Source organism: Callithrix jacchus, chromosome 3, assembly GCF_049354715.1.
Source record: "Callithrix jacchus isolate 240 chromosome 3, calJac240_pri, whole genome shotgun sequence".
In the NCBI taxonomy this organism is placed as follows: Eukaryota; Metazoa; Chordata; class Mammalia; order Primates; family Cebidae; genus Callithrix; species Callithrix jacchus.
This window is the reverse complement of record NC_133504.1, coordinates 119,737,007-119,755,529: the sequence shown is the minus strand read 5'-3', so window position 1 is coordinate 119,755,529 and position 18,523 is coordinate 119,737,007. Positions and strand designations below refer to the sequence as shown.

The window sequence follows — 18,523 nt, the reverse complement described above, 5'->3', positions numbered from 1 at the left end:
GAATGTAATCTCACCTCAGATAGACTTTATACTTCCTGAATGACTCTGGAGAGGCCCCAGTGTTTGAAGTACATTCCCCTATGAGTTATGAATTTAGTATTTCTTGACTTTAAAGGATGATTTCATTTTTTGCTTGGAAACGTTGGGTATACTCATGTAAATCTATATCAATGTTGGTATATTAGTCTTGGTTCTCCAGAGAATCAACAGCAAATACATACATATCCTATTTGGATATCTCTCTAAGATAGAGGGAGAGAGATTTATTTTAAGGAACTGGCTCATGTGATTGTTGGGACTGGCAAGTCCAAACTGTAAACAGCAGGTCAGCAGGCTGGGAACTTGGGCAGAAATGCTATATTGCAGTCTTGAGGCTGAATTCCCTTTCCTCCAGGAAAGCTCAGTTTTTGTGGTTGAGGTCACTAACTGATTGGATGAGTCCACCATATTATGGAGGGTCAGATCCTTTGAAAAGTCAACTGATTGTTCATGGTACTCTCCTCTACAAAATACCTTCACAGCAACATTGAGACTAGTGTTTGACCAAACAAATGGGCGCCAAAGCCTAGCTAAGTCAGCCCATGAAAGGAACCATCACACTTGGTTTCTGCCATTTTGTGTGAAAATGTCCGTTGCTAGCATCCACCAGTTTCCTAGCTCATCTCAGCTCTAACTGAATGCTGGTGTTCTGAGGACTTCATCAGGAGCTTAGAAACTTATCTGACTTTTTCCTAAAGTATTTTAGTATTGGTTGACTGAGGAAAACAGGGTGAGAAAGTTTAGAAAGGAGGGAAAAGGCCTTCACTAAACAACTTAGGAACAATGAACTCTTGCTTCCTAAGGATCTATAGTGTGCCAGGCCAAGGATAGTTCTTACTTGAGGAACCCACAGTCTGGTCCAGCAAGGCTAACCGGAATATTCATGAGTACAGTAAAGTGTGACAGGGGTTGGCGCAGTGGCTCATGCCTGTAGGCTCAGCCATTTGGGAGGTCGAAGCAGGCAGATTGCTTGAGCCTAGGAGTTCGTCAACAGCCTGGGCAACATGGTGAAACCGTCTTTACAAAAAAATACAAAAATTAGCTGGGTGTGATGGTGCATGCCTCTAGTCCCAGCTACTGAGAGGATGAGGTGGGAGGATCACTTGAGCCTGGGAAGTGGAGGCTGCAGTGAGCTGTAATCATGCCACTGAACTTCAGCATGGGTGACACAGTGAGATACTGTTGCAAAACAAAACAACAGTGTAATAGTGGGCGCAGAAAAAAGTGAGGCCACAGAGGGATAGTGAAGAGCCATACCTGAATGGCAGTTAAAGGTTAGGAGTGATTCATCTCTGAGGTGTTGAGACTTAGAAGAAGCTTCTTGGTTGCAAACCCTTCTCAGGAAAAGTCAGGGAAGAGTAGGAATCCAGAGGGAGAATGAGATATGAAACCAGGAAAGAGGAGGCTGGGGTTGTCCAATAGTGTTGACCAAGTTGTCAAGACCAGGGAGATAGGTGAGGATCAGATTATGGGGTCTGCGTTTTATCTCATCAGAGGTAAAGATGAGCCATGAAATAGTTGCATTTATTTATTTATTTATTGGCTTTGAGTTTCTTTTTGATTTTTTGTTATTATAATAGTTTTTTTTGGGGAACGGGTGTGTGTAGTTACATAAATAAGTACTTTAGTGATGATTTCTGAGGTTTTGGTGCACCCATCATCACCTGAGCAGTGTACACTTTTAAGCCAGAGAATAACATGGACAGTACTCTTCAAAAAGATTTAGTGTTTGAAACTTAGCCAAGCAGTATGGCTGCTTTCAACTTATGTAGGAATTTGGGTTAGGAAATCTCTGGGAAAACAAATCTCTGTATAGCCCATGGGATGTTTAGTGTTTCAATTTGAAGTCATCAGAGCAGCCTGTCAATGGCCAGAAACAGGTTTCTGTGGAATCTATGAGACAGTTGGTTTCAAAGTTACTTCAAAATGGGCACAATTGAAGTGTGGATTCAGAATAAGGGAAGGTGAGAAATAGAGAAGGAATTTCTGAGACCCTTTACTGATCCAGGGTTCACTCTTCTGTTCATGACCGTTGTTTTCCTTTCTAAATTGTGGAGTAATAACATAGTAACATTAATTTATGTTTATTTAATTCTCTCATGCTCATGACCCCAAATAATTTGTGAGATCCTCAGGGATACTGCCCACACTTATGCTTCATTTATACCTCAATATGCTCAGCACCCAGCCAGGCATAAAATAGTCACTCATACATGTGTTGGTGCATCTGTTTTTAAAAATCCAACTACTTACTCAAATCCTTCTTGTTTCTGATGAATATTAGACGATGAAGTAGCAAAGAGCTGAAAAACACAGCCTGTGCTGCTTCTAGTATCTAGTGGCAACTACTGCTTTTAGGATGCTGGTTAGTGCTAGTCAAAAGTGTCATTTTCCCTTAAACATGCTCCAGTGGTTTCTGCTAGTTAAGCAAAGTGAAACTTCAAGTCAGGGAGCAACTTGTCCTCCTGTGGCTTCAGGCCAATCGATGATTTTTACTCTGGATATCGACAGCTCTCTGCTGCATCCCCTTGTCTTTGGCTACGTGGGTTGACTGTTGTGAAATGGATTATACTGATTATATTGCCCCATGGGGTTTAATCAGTGCCCAGCAAATACTGTGTGCAGTGTGCCTGTGACTTTTCTTTGTCTTTTAATTTCTCAGGATGTGGGACTATTGATGGTGCTGCTTTTGTGTGCTCATACCTTGACTGATCAGTTTTTAAATCAGAGCTTATGCCTCTTTGCAGGATGCCACAATTTGGAAGCCCGATTCATGCCAGAACTGCCGTTGCCATGGTGATATCGTTATCTGCAAACCTGCTGTTTGCAGAAACCCTCAATGTGCCTTTGAAAAGGTACGGTATCCTAATTGTGTCCTAAATGTATTGGTAAAGTCAGTGAAGGGTCAGGATTTTGGATCATTTCAGATATCTGTTTTTGACATTTATTCTAATCTCTAATTGAAAGTTTTATGAAATGCAGAAGAGAATTTTAACATGTTGTATCTAAGAATATCCTAATTTCCAGAATTTTGATGTATCATATCTAAGAACATCCTAATTTCCATTTATTGGGCATTTACACTGGACTAGGCACTTGGTTTAAGGTCTTAAAAATGTTATCCCATTTAATATTATGTGGGGCAGGTATCTTCACCCCCACTTTATAGATGAGGAAAGTGAAGCCTGGAGATTTGAACCAACTTAACCATGATCATGCAGTTAATAAACTGCTGCCCAGAGATTTTACCTCAAGTCTGACCAGTGCCAAAGCTACTGACATTAACTGCAACATGCATGAACCGCTGAATGAACTGAAAGTCAAAATTGATTTATTGAAAAAGATTTTCTAAAAATATCATTTGGATCTGCCACTGATTGTATTATTGTGCTACCATTGGGTTCTCTAGGAGTGTGAGCAAGTCTCTGATTCAAGAAATATCCTTGTATTTGACCAAGTCTATGATTGGTATTTCCTCCCTTCCCTTCTGTTAAAAATTTTCAGTTTTTTTCTGACTACACATCTATTCTGTTAGAATAATACTTTTTCTAGATGCTGACTCTTTTCTTTTTAAAGTGAATCTATTTTTCAAAAAAGCTTAAGCTTTAAATTTGAACTTTTGAAACTCCCTGGACAAGAGCAATTATTTTATTCATAAAGCATTCTGTCAATTTTCAGTTTATTTTTCTACATTTTGGCTCCCTCCAATAATTAATCTTGAGTCTTTATGCCATCCCATGCTAATAAGGTTCTGTTTGTACCTGATGCTGGAGTGAAGGCATGCCTTTAAGAATATTCCTTCATTCTGCATGAGTGTATTCCTGAGAAGCCAGGGGTACTTTAAATGCTGGCAAATTTGATAATATTTTGTTGTATATTATGGAGCTTTCTATTTGTAGGGCAAATATTCCTAAAAAAAAGTCACTATTTGTCTTGCTAAGTCAGTCACATCAGAATTTGATCTTGTGGTGAAAACGCCATGAAAAATGCCCTCCCCCACTTCATGTGAAGAATTGTGTTGTCATGAAAGAATCCTTGAATTACATGTTAGAAGACATGGATTGCATTGCTGAAATCTAAGCATGTTCTGTATCAGGGGTTAGCAGACTCAATCTGGCCCACTGCCTGTTTTTGTACAGCTTTTTAACTAAGAATGCCTTTTACATTTTTTAAATGATTGAAAAAAATTGAAAACAATATTTTGTAATGTGAAAATTATGTGAAATCAAATTTCACCATTGGTAAATAAAGTTTTATGGAAACACAGGCTCACTCATTTGTGTATGTATTGTCCTTGGCTGCTTTTGCACTATAACAATGGCACTGTATAGTTGCCATGTAGACCATGTGTGACTCTCAAAAGCTAAATATTTACTATCTGGCCCTTCATGGAGAAAGTCTCCCATCTTTGTTCTATACCAAACTTGTAATTTTATCTCTTCCTAATTTGCTCTTCTAATTTTTCTCATCTTGGTAAATGGCAACCTCATTCTCCCAGTTGCCAGAAAACTCAGCGTCACCTTTGACTCTTTTCTCTCACATCCCATATCTAGTACATCAGCAACCTCCTCCCAGCTCTTCCTTCATGAAACAATAAATTCCAAATGTGACTTCTCTGCTGTCAGTCTGGTTCCATTACTATCATCCTTTTGCCTGGATTCTCACAGTAGCCTCTTAACTGGTTTCACTGTTTCTATACTTATCCTTTTCACTGTAATCTTGATATAGTACCCAGAGTGATCCTAATGAAATTGAAGTCAGATAATGTTGTTTCTCTCTTTAAACCCCTCCAGTGGCTTCCAGTGGCTTCTCTTCTCACTCAAAGTAACATCTCACAATGTCCTTTAAGATACTACTGTACCCCTCTAATTCATCTTCCACTGTTCTCTCCCTTGCTCACCACTGCAGACGCCAAGCCTCCTTGTTGTTCCCTGAATACATATGCATATATCTGAGAAATAACAATTTCAGAGGGAACAGCAAAGTGCAAAGGCCCTTTGGCAGAAGTGTGTCTGGTATGCACATATATATGTATTTGTGTATAATATCTATAATATATATACACACACACAAACACACACATACACAGAAAGAGATAGAGGTATGTTTATATACATATATGTATACTTATATTGCTTGATCTTTTACTTCAAGTCTTACCTGGATGTCATTATGTTTAAAATTGCAAATCTCTACCCCCTACCACACATTTTGTATCCGTCTTCTAGAATGTATTTTCCTTTTTGATACTAACTACTATTTTACTGATATTTTTTGTTTACTGTCTCTTTAATTCTCTGTATATCCACAACACCTACAGTAACACCTGACACATGGTAGGCACTCAATAATTTTTTTACTGACTGAATGAATTAATGAGAGATGAGGCTAGAGATTTGGCAAGTTCAAGGTGGTGCAGAGCCTTACATAGTATAGTATGGAGTTTGGAATTTTATTTTTAAGGTGATAGAATACTAACAAAGTTTTTAGGCATAAGGGTGGAATGGCCAGCTTTTTTAGAAAAAAAAAACTCTCTCGGGTTTTTCAAAGATAATGCACAATATTAGAAAGGAGGAGATGGGTTTAGAGGCTGAGAGAATCATCCAGAGTTGATGAATAGCAGAATTAGAGCACTGGTAGTGTAGGGATCAAGAGATAAGTGCAGAGTTGACAAATATTTAGGGGATAAATCAGCAGAAGTGGCTGAAGGTAGGAGGGTGAGAGAAAGGAAGAGGAGAAATGACTGTGATATTCTCACTTAGAGTGAGACGAGAAGCCACTGGAAGCCACTGGAGAGGTTTAAGGAGAGAAGCAACATGATCTGACTTCAATTTCATTAGGATCAGTCTGGCTACTACATTAAGATTACAGTGAAAAACCAAGTATAGAAACAGTGAAACCAGTAAGAAGCTACTGTGAGAATCCAGGTGAAAGGATGATAGTAATGGAACCAGACTGACAGCAGAGAAGTCACATTTGGAATTTATTGTTTCATGAAGGAAGAGCTTGGAGGGGTTTGCTAATGTACCAGATATGGGATGTGGGAGAAAGTGGGCTTAATGACTAGTTGCTTAGCTGAGTCCCCAGCTGATATTGAGAATACAGGAGAATGAGGAAAAGCAGCCCATCTGGGAAAAATGATGATTTCAGTTTGGGTGGCATTGGATTTGAAATGTCTGGGAAAGAGCCAGGTGGCTATGTCAGAATGGTAGCTGGATATGTAAGTCTAAGGCTCAGAGGAGAAGACGGGGCTGGGGATATAACGTAGCTGTCATCAGCACATACATAGTAGTGCAAACATGTAGAACTAATGAACTCAGCCACAGAGATTGTGTGAGAAAAGGGTACAAGATGAAGGACGGAATTTGGGGAACACAGTCATTTAAGGGGAGGTAAGCATTAAAGTGCATGAGAAGATTGAGAAGCTTGGTGAGAGAGGGGTAAGGAAAGAAATGGCCAAAGAAGAGAGTAATATTATCATCACCAGGAGAATGGAAGATGCTCAGAAAGTTTGTGTTAACCATGTTGAGCACAGTGGAAGGAATCAGTAGGAGGAGAACTTAATATGACCCTTCAGGTCTGGCAGCATGTAGGCCACCGGTGGCCACGCTGAGGTTGATATCAGTAGAGTGAGGGGGGTGGCAACTGTACTGCAAAGAAATGAAGAATGAATGGTAAGTGAAGAAATGAAGTCTGAATAGAGGCCATCCTTTCAGGAGCTTGACTGAGGGTGGAAGGAGAGAAGTGGGGCCTTAGGTAGGCAGCATTACATCTGACAGGTTTCTCTAAATCTCCCATCCTTAACCATCAAGTCCTTCAGTGTGCTTCTGTGGTGCTTTGTGCTTGCCCTATTCATCCTCCTTGACCAGACTGCAATGCCTGTTTATTTATCTGCTTCTTCCTCCAGACACTTAGCTTTCTGAGAGCAGGAATCTTGCCTTCTTCCTGTTGCAGCCTGTCAAACAGCATAGTACGCAGCACACAGAAGACACCTAGTCAACATTTTTTGGAATGATTGCACAAGGGAAGGGAGAGGGTTTTGTTGTGTTTTACTTTTTAGTTTTTTGATATTAGCATGAAAGAGATATAATCACCTTAGGAAGGAAAGGGTAATAGCCAGACTTGAGAGAGAAGTTGAAGAGATGGGAGTTAGAGGGGAGAAGAGACAGAATGAGTGAATTAGAAGGAATGGTTTCTGGACTTTGAGGTTTACATGAATTGGAGAATGGGGGGCCAGCTGGGGGTTGAATGACTGGAAGGAAAAGAAGTGCTCAAGGATCTCCCCGGAGGGAATGTGAAGATGAGTGACAGTAAGGGTGAGAGGGTGCTAAAGACTAGGAGGCCCAGGTTCATTAGAGTGTGGACAGGTTTTAAGGTTGGCCATGGCTGTGTGAAATAGAGATGAAAATCACTTGAATTGAGGTGGTTAGGAGTGTACAAAGATAAAATATCATTTTAATGGGCACTGAAGGTATCCAGAGTCATCCAGACACAGGCAGAAAAAAGTCAGAGATCCAGGTGTCAGGTCTTTACTGAGTGAATGTGAGAGAGTGATCAGTAAATTTGTGGATCAAGGCAATATAGGAATCAGAGAGCATGAACTCTAAGGAAGGAGATTCCTTATCTGTAAAATGAGAGGCTTGAACCAGATGATCCAACCATAAAAACTTTTCAACTCTAAGATCGTGGAAATATTCCGGAGAGCTTTTGGGCTCTTTATTTCAAGTAATGAAATAGGATCATAGAATGGAAGAACTAGAAAGGACCTTTAGAAATTATTTAGTCAGACATCCTCAGTCTGTAAATGAAGAAACTGATTTTTAGTGGTTTAGTCACTTATCCAGAGCCAAGAGGTGGCATGGCCATGTCAACAACCTTAGGCTTTGGCTCATGTCCCAGTGTGATTTTCACTATACTGTGTTGCTTTTAAGTTTTCTTTTGTGCTTTCAGCAGCATGTGTTGCTGTTATTCACATCTGCTGTGGTACTCTTACTTTAGTATGTGGCACACAAGTTTGTGAATCACTGCTGTACCTAAATTAAATTATTATTTAATTTTAGATAAAGTTTCATTCTGTGGCCCGGGCTGGAGTGCAGTGGTGCAATCTCTGCTTACTGTAACCTCTGCCTCTTTGGTTCAAGTGATTCTCCTGCTTCAGCCTCCCAAGTAACTGGGATTACAGGCATGTGGCACCATACCCAGCTACTTTTTGTATTTTTGTAGAGACTGGGTTTCACTATGTTGGCCAGGCTGGTCTCTAACTCCTGACCTCAAGTGATCCAACTGCCTCAGCCTCCCAAAGAACAGAAGATTGAGAGAAAGAACACAAAGGCATTTAGAACCTTGAATAGTTAACCCAGTTCTGTCAGAAGCTATTCTGTCTAAGGATTTCTGAAGAATATGTCTGCACAAAGAACACTGCCATGCAAAGAAACATGGCATTACATGGTGAGGTTTTGGCTGCAAACCTCAATGCAGATAATAATGACATTTACCTAATAAAGTTGTGAAAATTAAATTAACTCTTTCTCTCTGTATATATATGTATATGTCTGTGTGTGCATATATGTACATATTCATATCCATATAAATTCTTAGAGGAGTACCCTGCTATTGTAAGCACTCAATAGGTGTTAGCTATAATGATCAAACTATCATTATTGTTAGTGGTTCTCCCAGGTCCTAAGCAAGTAATCTTGTCCCCGGCAATCTTCACTGATGCTTTTTGCCCCTGAAACCACTTTCTAAAGCAGGACACTGAAAAGCCTGGAGAAGGAAGGAGTCCTCTGTGTTCCATGCAGCACACAGTTCACCAAGCTGTTCAGGGTTACATGGTTAGGTGGCAGGGACTTTCTGCTTCTCGTTCTTCAAGCACCCGCATGCAAAATTTTTGTTCCTCCTTTGACTTACCTCTTTCATATGCCACCAGAAGTTCAATAGATAGACCAAGTTGGGAACCATCCTCTCCCCTCCCCCTACTGCCACTAGCAAAATAAATAAATACACACACACACACACACACACACACACACACACACACACACACACTCAAACACATATACATATCCTATTTATAAAATGAGCTTTGAGGGCTAAACTTGAAAATCAGCTTTTATGTAAAACAAAGAAAACTAATTTGGGTGCATGAAACCTTCCTTGAAGTCTGCCATTTTACCTGCCTTTCTCCCTTGCTCCTGGCTTCTGTGTTAGAATATCAACAACACTTAGATCATGTTATTTTCTATCTCTATAAAATTCTTAGGGGAAATTAGGCTAATGTAGTTTCTCCAATTTTCTTATTAGAAATCAGACAAGTATAGTTTTATCTTGGAGTTCAGAGGGTACTTTTCTGAAAAGTGATTAATGTTGCACAGTATGTATAATTTCATAAAATCCCATGTCATATAAGTTTTATCCTTTATCTAAAAAATAGGAATTTGATGGTCACTGTTACTGATGTATTTATCTGTTTAGTGGATTAGTGGTTATAAAAACAGTCCTATTTCTCATCCACTCTTGTAGATATAATTAATAATGTTAGAATTCTCTCATAGGTAAAATTCTTTTTTAAATAAAAGCAGCCAAAAATAAATAATAAACATTAATAATATTAACACACACACACACAAATGATTTTTTTTATTCTACTGATTGAATTCTTGGTAGACTTTTATCCTGTGGATAAGTCATGATTTCCTGGCTAATGTAGGGTCTCCTACCATTGTTGATCAAAATCACTCATTGCTTGTTCTGACACATCACTAGACTTGAGAAAAATCCTAAGTAGAGGAGCAGCATGAGTAAAAGATCTAACATGAGAGTCGTGGGCCTCAAAGACAAGCTAACGCTCTTCACTCCATATTTTTAATAACTCTTAAACAGATTCTTTACAGTGGTGAATGGATGGTTGACATGTGACACCTCCCCAGTAAATCCTGGGGTATCAGGTGGTGGCCTATTCTCTTGATAGTATCAAGAAACACAATTACAATGATAAAAGCCCTGAAAACAATATAGATCTTTACTAGAGCCTAGGAATTCTACTCAGCTTACCACAGTGTATATATATATGATACCTCTGCAGAGATATTACTTCCTCTCAGAACTCTGTCCTCCAATCTCCTATGTCAAGTAAAAGTTACCCATAAGAACTTCAGCTGCTGCACTGGTTGAAGTTGTCATGGGTAACTTTTACTTGAGACAGGAGATTGGAGCGTAGACTGCCCTAGGCTGTCTAAGATATAGACAGCTGGAAGACTTGCCAACTCTGTGTCCATCCTCCCCACCTGAGTCTTCTTCCTCCTCCTGGCAGGCGGAAACTGCTTGTCTCGTGTGAAACTCCAAACGTTTCTGGTGAAAAAAGTCTCAACTTCATCACATGTGAAAAGATGTAGACTTTTTTTTTTAAGGAAATTACTGAAGATATTCATTTTATATTTGAGTGAAGCTCTTCTGGGCACAGAACCTTTTTTTCAGTCTGTTCATTTTATCCTGTCTGTTGTCACCTCAGAAACACATGAGATTTGGTGAATGTAAGATGACTTAGGGTCTGATGAACTATTGTGGCTCAGTGTGTGCTACTGTTGTTTTACTTTGAGCTGCTTTTAAATGCTCAGGGAGAAGTGCTTCAAATAGCTGCCAACCAGTGCTGCCCTGAGTGTGTTTTGAGGACTCCAGGATCTTGCCATCATGAAAAGAAAATCCACGAGGTAAGTGTTTTCTTACCCAAGGTTGATTTCGTGTCTGCAGATCTCTGACAAGGGAAAGCTGAATGTTAAACTTGTTTTGATGAGTTTTTTTTTTCTTTGCCCTGGCAGTGGAGGATGTGAAGCCCATGTGACTTTCTGTGAGCATTTAGGTTTCTTGTAGCATAGGAGTAAAACATTGTGTAGGCACTACATAAATATTTGGAGATTGAATTTGTGTCTGAGAATGTTGATGTTGAAGAAGTTGTGATACTGAATAATAAAAGGACTTTATTCCTTTTGTATACTACATACATTTTCACTTTGAGAGTTACAAACAACCCTTAGCTGGTGAGAATAGTAGATATTATTACTCCCATGGTAAATATGAAAAAAAAATTTTTAAATATATATTATGTTGCACTTTAGGATCTGGGGTACATGTGCAGAACATGCAGGATTGTTGCATAGGTAGATACATGGCAACGTGTTTTGCTGCCTTGATCCCTCTGTCACCTATATCTGGCATTTCTCTGCATGTTATTCCTCCCCAACTTCCCTACCCCTGTTGTCACTCCCATATTCCCCCCCAAAAGACCCCAGTGTGTGATGCTCCCCTCCCCGTGTACATGTGTTCTCATTGTTCAACACCCACCTATGAGCGAGAACATGCGGTGTTGGATTTTCTGTTCTTGTGTCAGTTTGCTGAGAGTGATAGTTTCCAGATTCATCCATGTCCCTATGAAGGAAACAAATGCATTGTTTTTTATGGTTGCATAGTATTCCATGATGTATATGTGCTACATTTTCCCTGTCTAGTCTATCATCAATGGGCATTTGGGTTGGTTCCAAGTCTTTGCTCTTGTAAACAGTGCTGCAATGAATGTACATGTGCATGTGTCTTTATAATAAAACAATTTATAATCCTTTGGATACATAGCCAGTAATGGGATTGCTGGGTCAAATGGAATTTCTATGTCTAGGTCCCTGAGGTATAGCCACACTGTCTTCCACAATGGTTGAACTAATTTACTCTCCCACCAATAGTGTAAGAGTGTTCATGTTTCTCCACATCCTCTCCAGCATCTGTCATCGCCAGATTTTTTAATGATCACCATTCTAACTGGTGTGAGATGGTATCTCAATGTAGTTTTGATTTGCATTTCTCTGATGACCAATGATCATGAGCATTTTCTCTTATGTTTGTTGGCCTCAACAATGTCTGCTTTTGAAAAGTGTCTGTTCATATCCTTCACCCACTTTTGAATGGGTTTGTTTGGTTTTTTTTTCTTGGAAATCTGTTTTAGTTCTTTGTAAATTCTGCATATAAATAAGTCCTTCGTCAGAAGGGTATGTTGCAAAATTTTTTCCCATTCTGTTGGTTGCCGGTTCACTCTAATGATTGTTTCTTTTGCTGTACAGAAGCTCTAGAATCTCATTAGATCCCATTTGCTTATTTTGACTTTTGTTGCAATGCCTTTGGTGTTTTAGTCATGAAGTCCTTTCCTATGCCTATGTCCTGAATGGTTTTGTCTAAGTTTTCTTCTAAGGTTTTTATGGTGTTAGGTCTTACGTTGAAGTCTTTAATACATTTGGAGTTAATTTTAGTGTAAGGTGTCAGGAAGGGGTTCAATTTCTGCTTTCTGATATGTCTAGCCAGTTTTCCCTGCACCATTTATTAAACAGGGAATTTTTCCCCCATTGGTTGTTTTTGTCAGGTTTATGAAAGATGAGATGTTTGTAGATGTGTCATGTTGCTTCCAAGGCTGCTGTTCTGTTCTGTTGGTCTATAACTCTGTTTTGGTACCAGTGCCAGGCTGTTTTAATTACTGTAGGCTTGCAGTATAGTTTGAAGTCAGGTAGGGTGATGCCTCCAGGTTTGTTCTTTTTGCTTAGAATTGACTTGGCTGTGTAGGCTCTCTTTTGGTTCCATATGAAGTTTAAGGTGGTTTTTTCCAGTTCTGTGAAGAGGGTCATAGGTAGCTTGATGGGGATAGCATTGAATATATAAATTACTTTGTGCAGTATGGCCATTTTGACAATATTGATTCTTCCTAACCATGAACATGGAATGTTTTTCCAGCAATTTGTATCCTCTCTTATTTCCTTGAACAGTGGTTTTTAGTTCTCCTTGAAGAGGTCCTTTACATCCTTTGTTAGTTGTATTCCTAGGTATTTTATTCTCTTTTTAGCAATTGAATGGCATTTCGTTCTTGATTTGTCTCTCTTTAAGTCTGTTATTGGAGTATAAGAATGCTTGTGATATTTGCACCTTAATTTTGTATCCTGAGACTTTACTGAAGTTCCTTATCAGTTTCAGGAAATTTTGGGCTGAGACAATGGGTTCTTCTAAATATATGATCATGTTGTCTGCAAGTAGAAACAATTTGGCTTCCTCCTTTACTAATTGAATACCCTTTATTTCTTTTTCTTGCCTGATTGTTCTGGCTGGAACTTCCAATACTACATGGAATAGGAATGGTGAGAGAGGGCATCCTTGTCTAGTGCCAGATTTCAAAGGGAATGCTTCCAGTTTTTGCCCATTCAGTATGATATTGGTTGTGGGTTTGTCATAGCTTTTATTATTTTGAGATACATTCCATCGATACCTAGTTTATTGAGAGTTTTTAGCATAAAGGTTGTTAAATTTTGTCAAAGGCCTTTTCTGTATCTATTGAGATACTCATGTGGCTTTTGTCTTTGGTTCTGTTTATGTGGTGAATTACACGTATAGACTTGCATATGTTGAACCAGCCTTGCATTTATGGGATGAAACCTACTTGGTCATGATGGAAAGCTTTTTCATGAGCTGTTGCAATCAGTTTGCCAGTATTTTATTGAAGATTTTTGCATCTATGTTCATCATGGATATTGGCCTCCAGTTTTCTTTTCTTGTTGAGTCTCTGCTGGGTTTTGGTATCAGGATGATGTTCTCATAAAATGATTTGGGAAGGATTCCCTCTTTTTGGATTGTTTGGAATAGTTTCAGAAGGAGTGGTATCAGCTCATCTTTGCATGTCTGGTAGAATTCGGCTGTGAACCCATCTGGACCTGGGCTTTTTTTTTTTTGTTGTTGGTAGGCTATTAATTGCTGCCTCAACTTCAGCCCTAGTTATTGGTCTATTCAGGGTTTTGACTTCTTCCTGGTTTAGGCTTGGGAGGGTGCAGGTGTCCAGGAATTTATCCATTTCTTCCAAGTTTATTGGATAATATGCATAGAGTTGTTTGTAGTAATCTGATGGTGGTTTGTATTTGTGTGGAATCACTAGTGGTATCCCCCTTACCATTTTTTATTTCATCTATTTGATTATTCTTTCTTTTCTTTTTTATTAATCTGGCTAGTGGTCTGTCTATTTTGTTAATCTTTTCAAAAAACCAGCTCCTGGATTTGTTGATTTTTTGAATGGATTTTTGTGTCTCTAATTTCTTCAGTTCTGCTCTAATCTTACTTATTTCTTATCTTCTGCTACCTTTTGGGTTTTGACTTTTTATCCAATTTGCCAGTCTGTGTCTTTTGACTGGGGCACTTAGCCCATTTGCAATTAAGGTTAATATTATTATGTGTGAATCTGATCCTGCCATTTTGATGCTAGCTGGTTGTTTTGCCCATTAGTTGATGCAGTTTCTTCATTGCGTCTATGCTCTTTACCATTTGGTATGTTTTTGAAGTGGCTGGTACTGGTTGTTCCTTTGTATGTTTAGTGCTTCTTTCAGGAGCTCTTTTAAAGCAGGCCTGGTGGTGATGAAATCTCTGAGCAATTGCTTGTTCATAAAGGATTTTATTTCCCTTTCACTTATGAAGCTTAGTTTGGCTGGATATGAAATTTTAGGTTGAAAATTCTTTTCTTTAAGAATGGTGAATATTGGTCCTCACTCTTCTGGCTTGTGGGGTTTCTACTGAGAGATCCACTGTGAATCTGATGGGCTTTCCTTTGTGGGTAACTTGACCTTTCTCTCTGGCTGCCCTTTGCATTTTTTTCCTTCATTTTATCCTTGGTCAATCTGACGATTAAGTAGTGCCTTGGGTTTGCTCTTCTTGAGGAATATCTTTGTGGTGGTGTCTGATTTCCTGGACTTGAATATTGGCCTGCCTTGCTAGGTTGGGAAAGTTCTCCTGGTTAATACCCTGAAGAGTGTTTTTCAGCTTGGATTCATTGTCTCCGTCACATTCAGGGACACCTATAAAACACAGATTAGGTCTTTTCACATAATCCCATATTTTTTGAGACTTTGTTCATTTCTTTTCACTCTTTTTTCTCTAATCTTGCCTTCTCATTTTATTTCATTGAGTTGATCTACAATCTCTGATATCCTTTCTCCTGGGTGGTCAATTTGGCTATTGAAACTTATGTATGCTTCATGAAGTTCTCATGTCGTGTTTTTCAGCCCCATTGAGTCATTTATATTCTTGTCTAAGCTGTTTATTCTCGTTAGCATTTCATCAAACTTTTTTTTAATGTTCTTAGCTTCTTTGCATCATGTTAGACATGTTCTTTTAACTCAGAGAAGTTTGTTATTACCCACCTTCTGAAGCCTGTTTCTGTGAATTCATTGGACTCATGCTCCATCCAGCTTTGTTCCATTGCTGGTGAGGAGCTGTGATCCTTGGAGGAGGCAAGGCATTCTGGTTTTGGGTGTTTTCATCCTTTTTGCACTGGTTTCTTCCCATCTCTGTGGATTTATTTATCTGTGGTCTTTGTCATTGGTGACTTTCAGATGGGGTCTCTGAGTGAACATCCTTTTTGTTGATGATGAAATTATTTCTTTCTGTGTTTTAGCTTTCCTTCTAATAGTCAGGTCCCTCTGCTGTAGGACTGCTGAAGGTCTACTCCAGATCTTCCTTGCCTGGGGATCACCTGTGGCAGCTGCAGAACAGTAAGGGTTGCTGCCAGTTTCTTCTGTTATCTTCTTCCCTGAAGGATACCAACCAGATGTCAGCCTGAGCTCTCCTTTATGAATTGTCTCTTTGGATATACAGGAGTCAGGAGCTGCTTGAGGAGACAGTCTGTCCTTTATTGGAGCTCAAGTGCTGAGCTGTGAGCTCTGTTGTTCTGTTCAGAGCTGCTGGACAGGTACCTTTAAGTCTGTTCCAGCAGAACTCATATCTACCTTTTTTCCGAGATGCTCTGTCTTGGGAAGGTGATGCTTTATTTATAAGTTCCTGACATGCTGCTGCCTTTTTTCAGAGATGCCCTGCCCAGCGAGGAGGTAGCCTAGTCACAGTCTTGCAGCATTGGTGTTGCTGAGCTGTCATGGGCTCTGCCCATGCTGTGTGAACTTCCTTGCGGTTTTGTTTATGGAGGTATAGTTAGAACTGCCTTGGCAATGGTGGTCTGCCTCAGTAATGCTGGACTGCCTCTGTAATGACGGACTGCTTTGGTAATGGCAGATTGCCTTGGAAATGGCACACTGCCTTGGTAATGGCAGACTGCCTTGGAAGTGGTGGACTTTCTTCCCCCCTCAGAGGTGGGTGATCTCAGGTCTAGCTGCTCTTGCTGTGAAACTCTCAATCCAGAGCACTTCAGATTGCTGGTCTTTGAGGGGGTGGAACCTGCTGAGCCAGATCGGGGCTCCCTGTTGCAGCCCCCTTTTTTTCAGTTGAATGGGCAGCTGTCTCTCCAAAGCATTCCAGGCACCAGTTGAAACGGCTGCTCAGATTTGTGTGAGTTTTTGTGTGGAGACCTGCTACTCCAGCTGAAACAGCCATGCTGGAAACTCATGGCACTTCTCAGCCTGAGAATCTCCTGGTCTGTGGGCAGTAATAATTCGTTTGACAATGTGGTGATCACTCACCTTCTGCATTGTTCTTGCTGGTAACTGCACTCCAGAGCTGTTTCCTGTTCGGCTATCTTCTAAATATGAAAAAATTTAATTGTAAAAAGCTTAGGTACTTGCCTAATATCATATTACTAATAAGTGGCAAAACCTGGTCTAGAACACTGATCTTCTGACTCCTAATTCAAGGCTCTTTTTTAACACAGTAGAAATTTTCTACTTAGCAATCCTGGCACTTTAAGCTTTGTTGTGGGGGCTGTTCTATGCATTATAGGACATTTAGCAGTATCCCTGGTCTCTTCCTACTAGATTCTAGTACCATTCCTCAGTTATGACAACCAGAAATGTTTGCAGACATGGCCAAATTTCCCTTGGGGGCAAAATGCTCCCCTTCCCTCTGTTTAGAACTACAGGACTAGAAATCTATTCTCAAGTTTTTTAAATTATATTTTCTCATTTCAGATCCTTCAGGATTAATTTAGAGGTATTAAATATGATTAAAAACTACCAACTGCAAAGTCCATAATAGAAATTATGAAAATAGACAGTTCATCTTTATTAATTCATAAATGTTACCTGAGGTAGCAGGTAAGGTTGACTATGATGAAAAGAGAGTTTGCTTTAATCCTCATCTTCCACCTGATACAAAACTTTCCCTAAGTTAGTGTCTCTCCATTCAGGAGAGAACATAGGTCAGTAGGATTTAATATATCCACTTTAGGCTGCAAGTCAGTGTGGGGACTTAAAACTTGGAAAGTACCATGCTCTTTTCCCTGTGGGGCAGGATTATCTTACTCGAGCCACTGTTTCTGAATTACACAAGGAAGCCACTCTTTCACTTCTGCACAATGTGTTGCTGAAAGACACCCAAGCGGGATTGACACTGGGAATGTCTTTATACCACATATCACCATGTGCTGCTTGATTCAGCCTGTGTTACGTAGGCTGATGTTGTCTTTACATGTCACAGAAGAAGATCCCTACGAACTGAAAAGTGCTGCAGGGCAGAGTTGTGATGAAAATAATGCCAGTTCAGAATGATTAGGATAAGTGCATGGTTCAAGGTGAAAAATACCAACTTGAATCTTTCAAGCGAAGGAGTTATTAGGAGCCAAAATAAGGCCAGGATCTAGGGGGTAGAAAAAACCAGACATATCAAATAAGAGGTGGTATCAAGGACATGGAAATCAGAATTCAGTAAATCTTTGCATGGACAACTCTAATGACATCACATGCATTCTCATGTCACGTGTGTGCACATATGCAGCCTTCTTTTCTTAATTTAAGATGCCTGAGAATATTGACAATATTTTCTACGTATTTCCAGTGATCTTCCCTGCCTCTCACCTACCTGGTACTTGGCACTGAACTTTTCCCAGAGCAGGTGCTCAATAAACATAAATGACTCAAAAAAAAAAAAAAAAAAAAACAACAATCAGTAAATCTTTTCTCCAACTTCTCCATGACCTCATGTTAAGGGCATGTTGGTCAGTAACCAGTGGCTGGGTAGCTCTAGGACCACAGATCTGCCATGGGTTAGTTAGTCAGAAAGTTCTCCCTCTGGTCTTTCTTTTCCCCATCTCCCTTGTGGTTCATCGCTCTGCAATAATACACCATGCAGAAAGCTGTAAACTGGGTAAGAACATACCCATGTGTTGCTTTTCCAAATGTGACTTTCAAAATTTACTCCCTCTGAAAACGTTATATTTCTGGTACTTAATGTAACTGAGTAAAAGGCTGCATTTTAAAAGTATAGTATTTTAGGGAAAAAAGTCTCTAATGGATTGCTTCTTCAGATAGAGCTGAAGGATGGATTTTTTTTAAGGCAAGACAAAAGCTTCTAATTTTAGTCTTAATAAAGTTAAAATAATTATATTTCTTGTTTTTCTGTCCTTCTTCCCTTTCTTCACTTCCCCTATGTTCTTACCAGACACTCCGTGGTGTATTAATTTTCTTAAGTGGGTTAAATGCTTGTCTGGTCTGGGTCTCACCTCATCACTTGCATCACTAGTTTTGTCTGTGTG

General features: G+C 39.6%; 1 protein-coding gene across 3 annotated transcripts in view; it reads left to right on the top strand.

Annotated features, from left to right (window-relative positions):
* FRAS1 (Fraser extracellular matrix complex subunit 1) overlaps positions 1–18,523 on the top strand; it is a 470,538-nt gene that overhangs the window by 163,525 nt on the left and 288,490 nt on the right. For all 3 annotated transcript variants that reach the window (XM_035293463.3, XM_002745679.6, XM_078367938.1), the window contains exons 3-4: positions 2,787–2,894; positions 10,656–10,748. In XM_035293463.3, the coding sequence (XP_035149354.3) occupies positions 2,787–2,894; positions 10,656–10,748 (201 nt within the window). The remainder of the gene's footprint in view (positions 1–2,786; positions 2,895–10,655; positions 10,749–18,523) is intronic.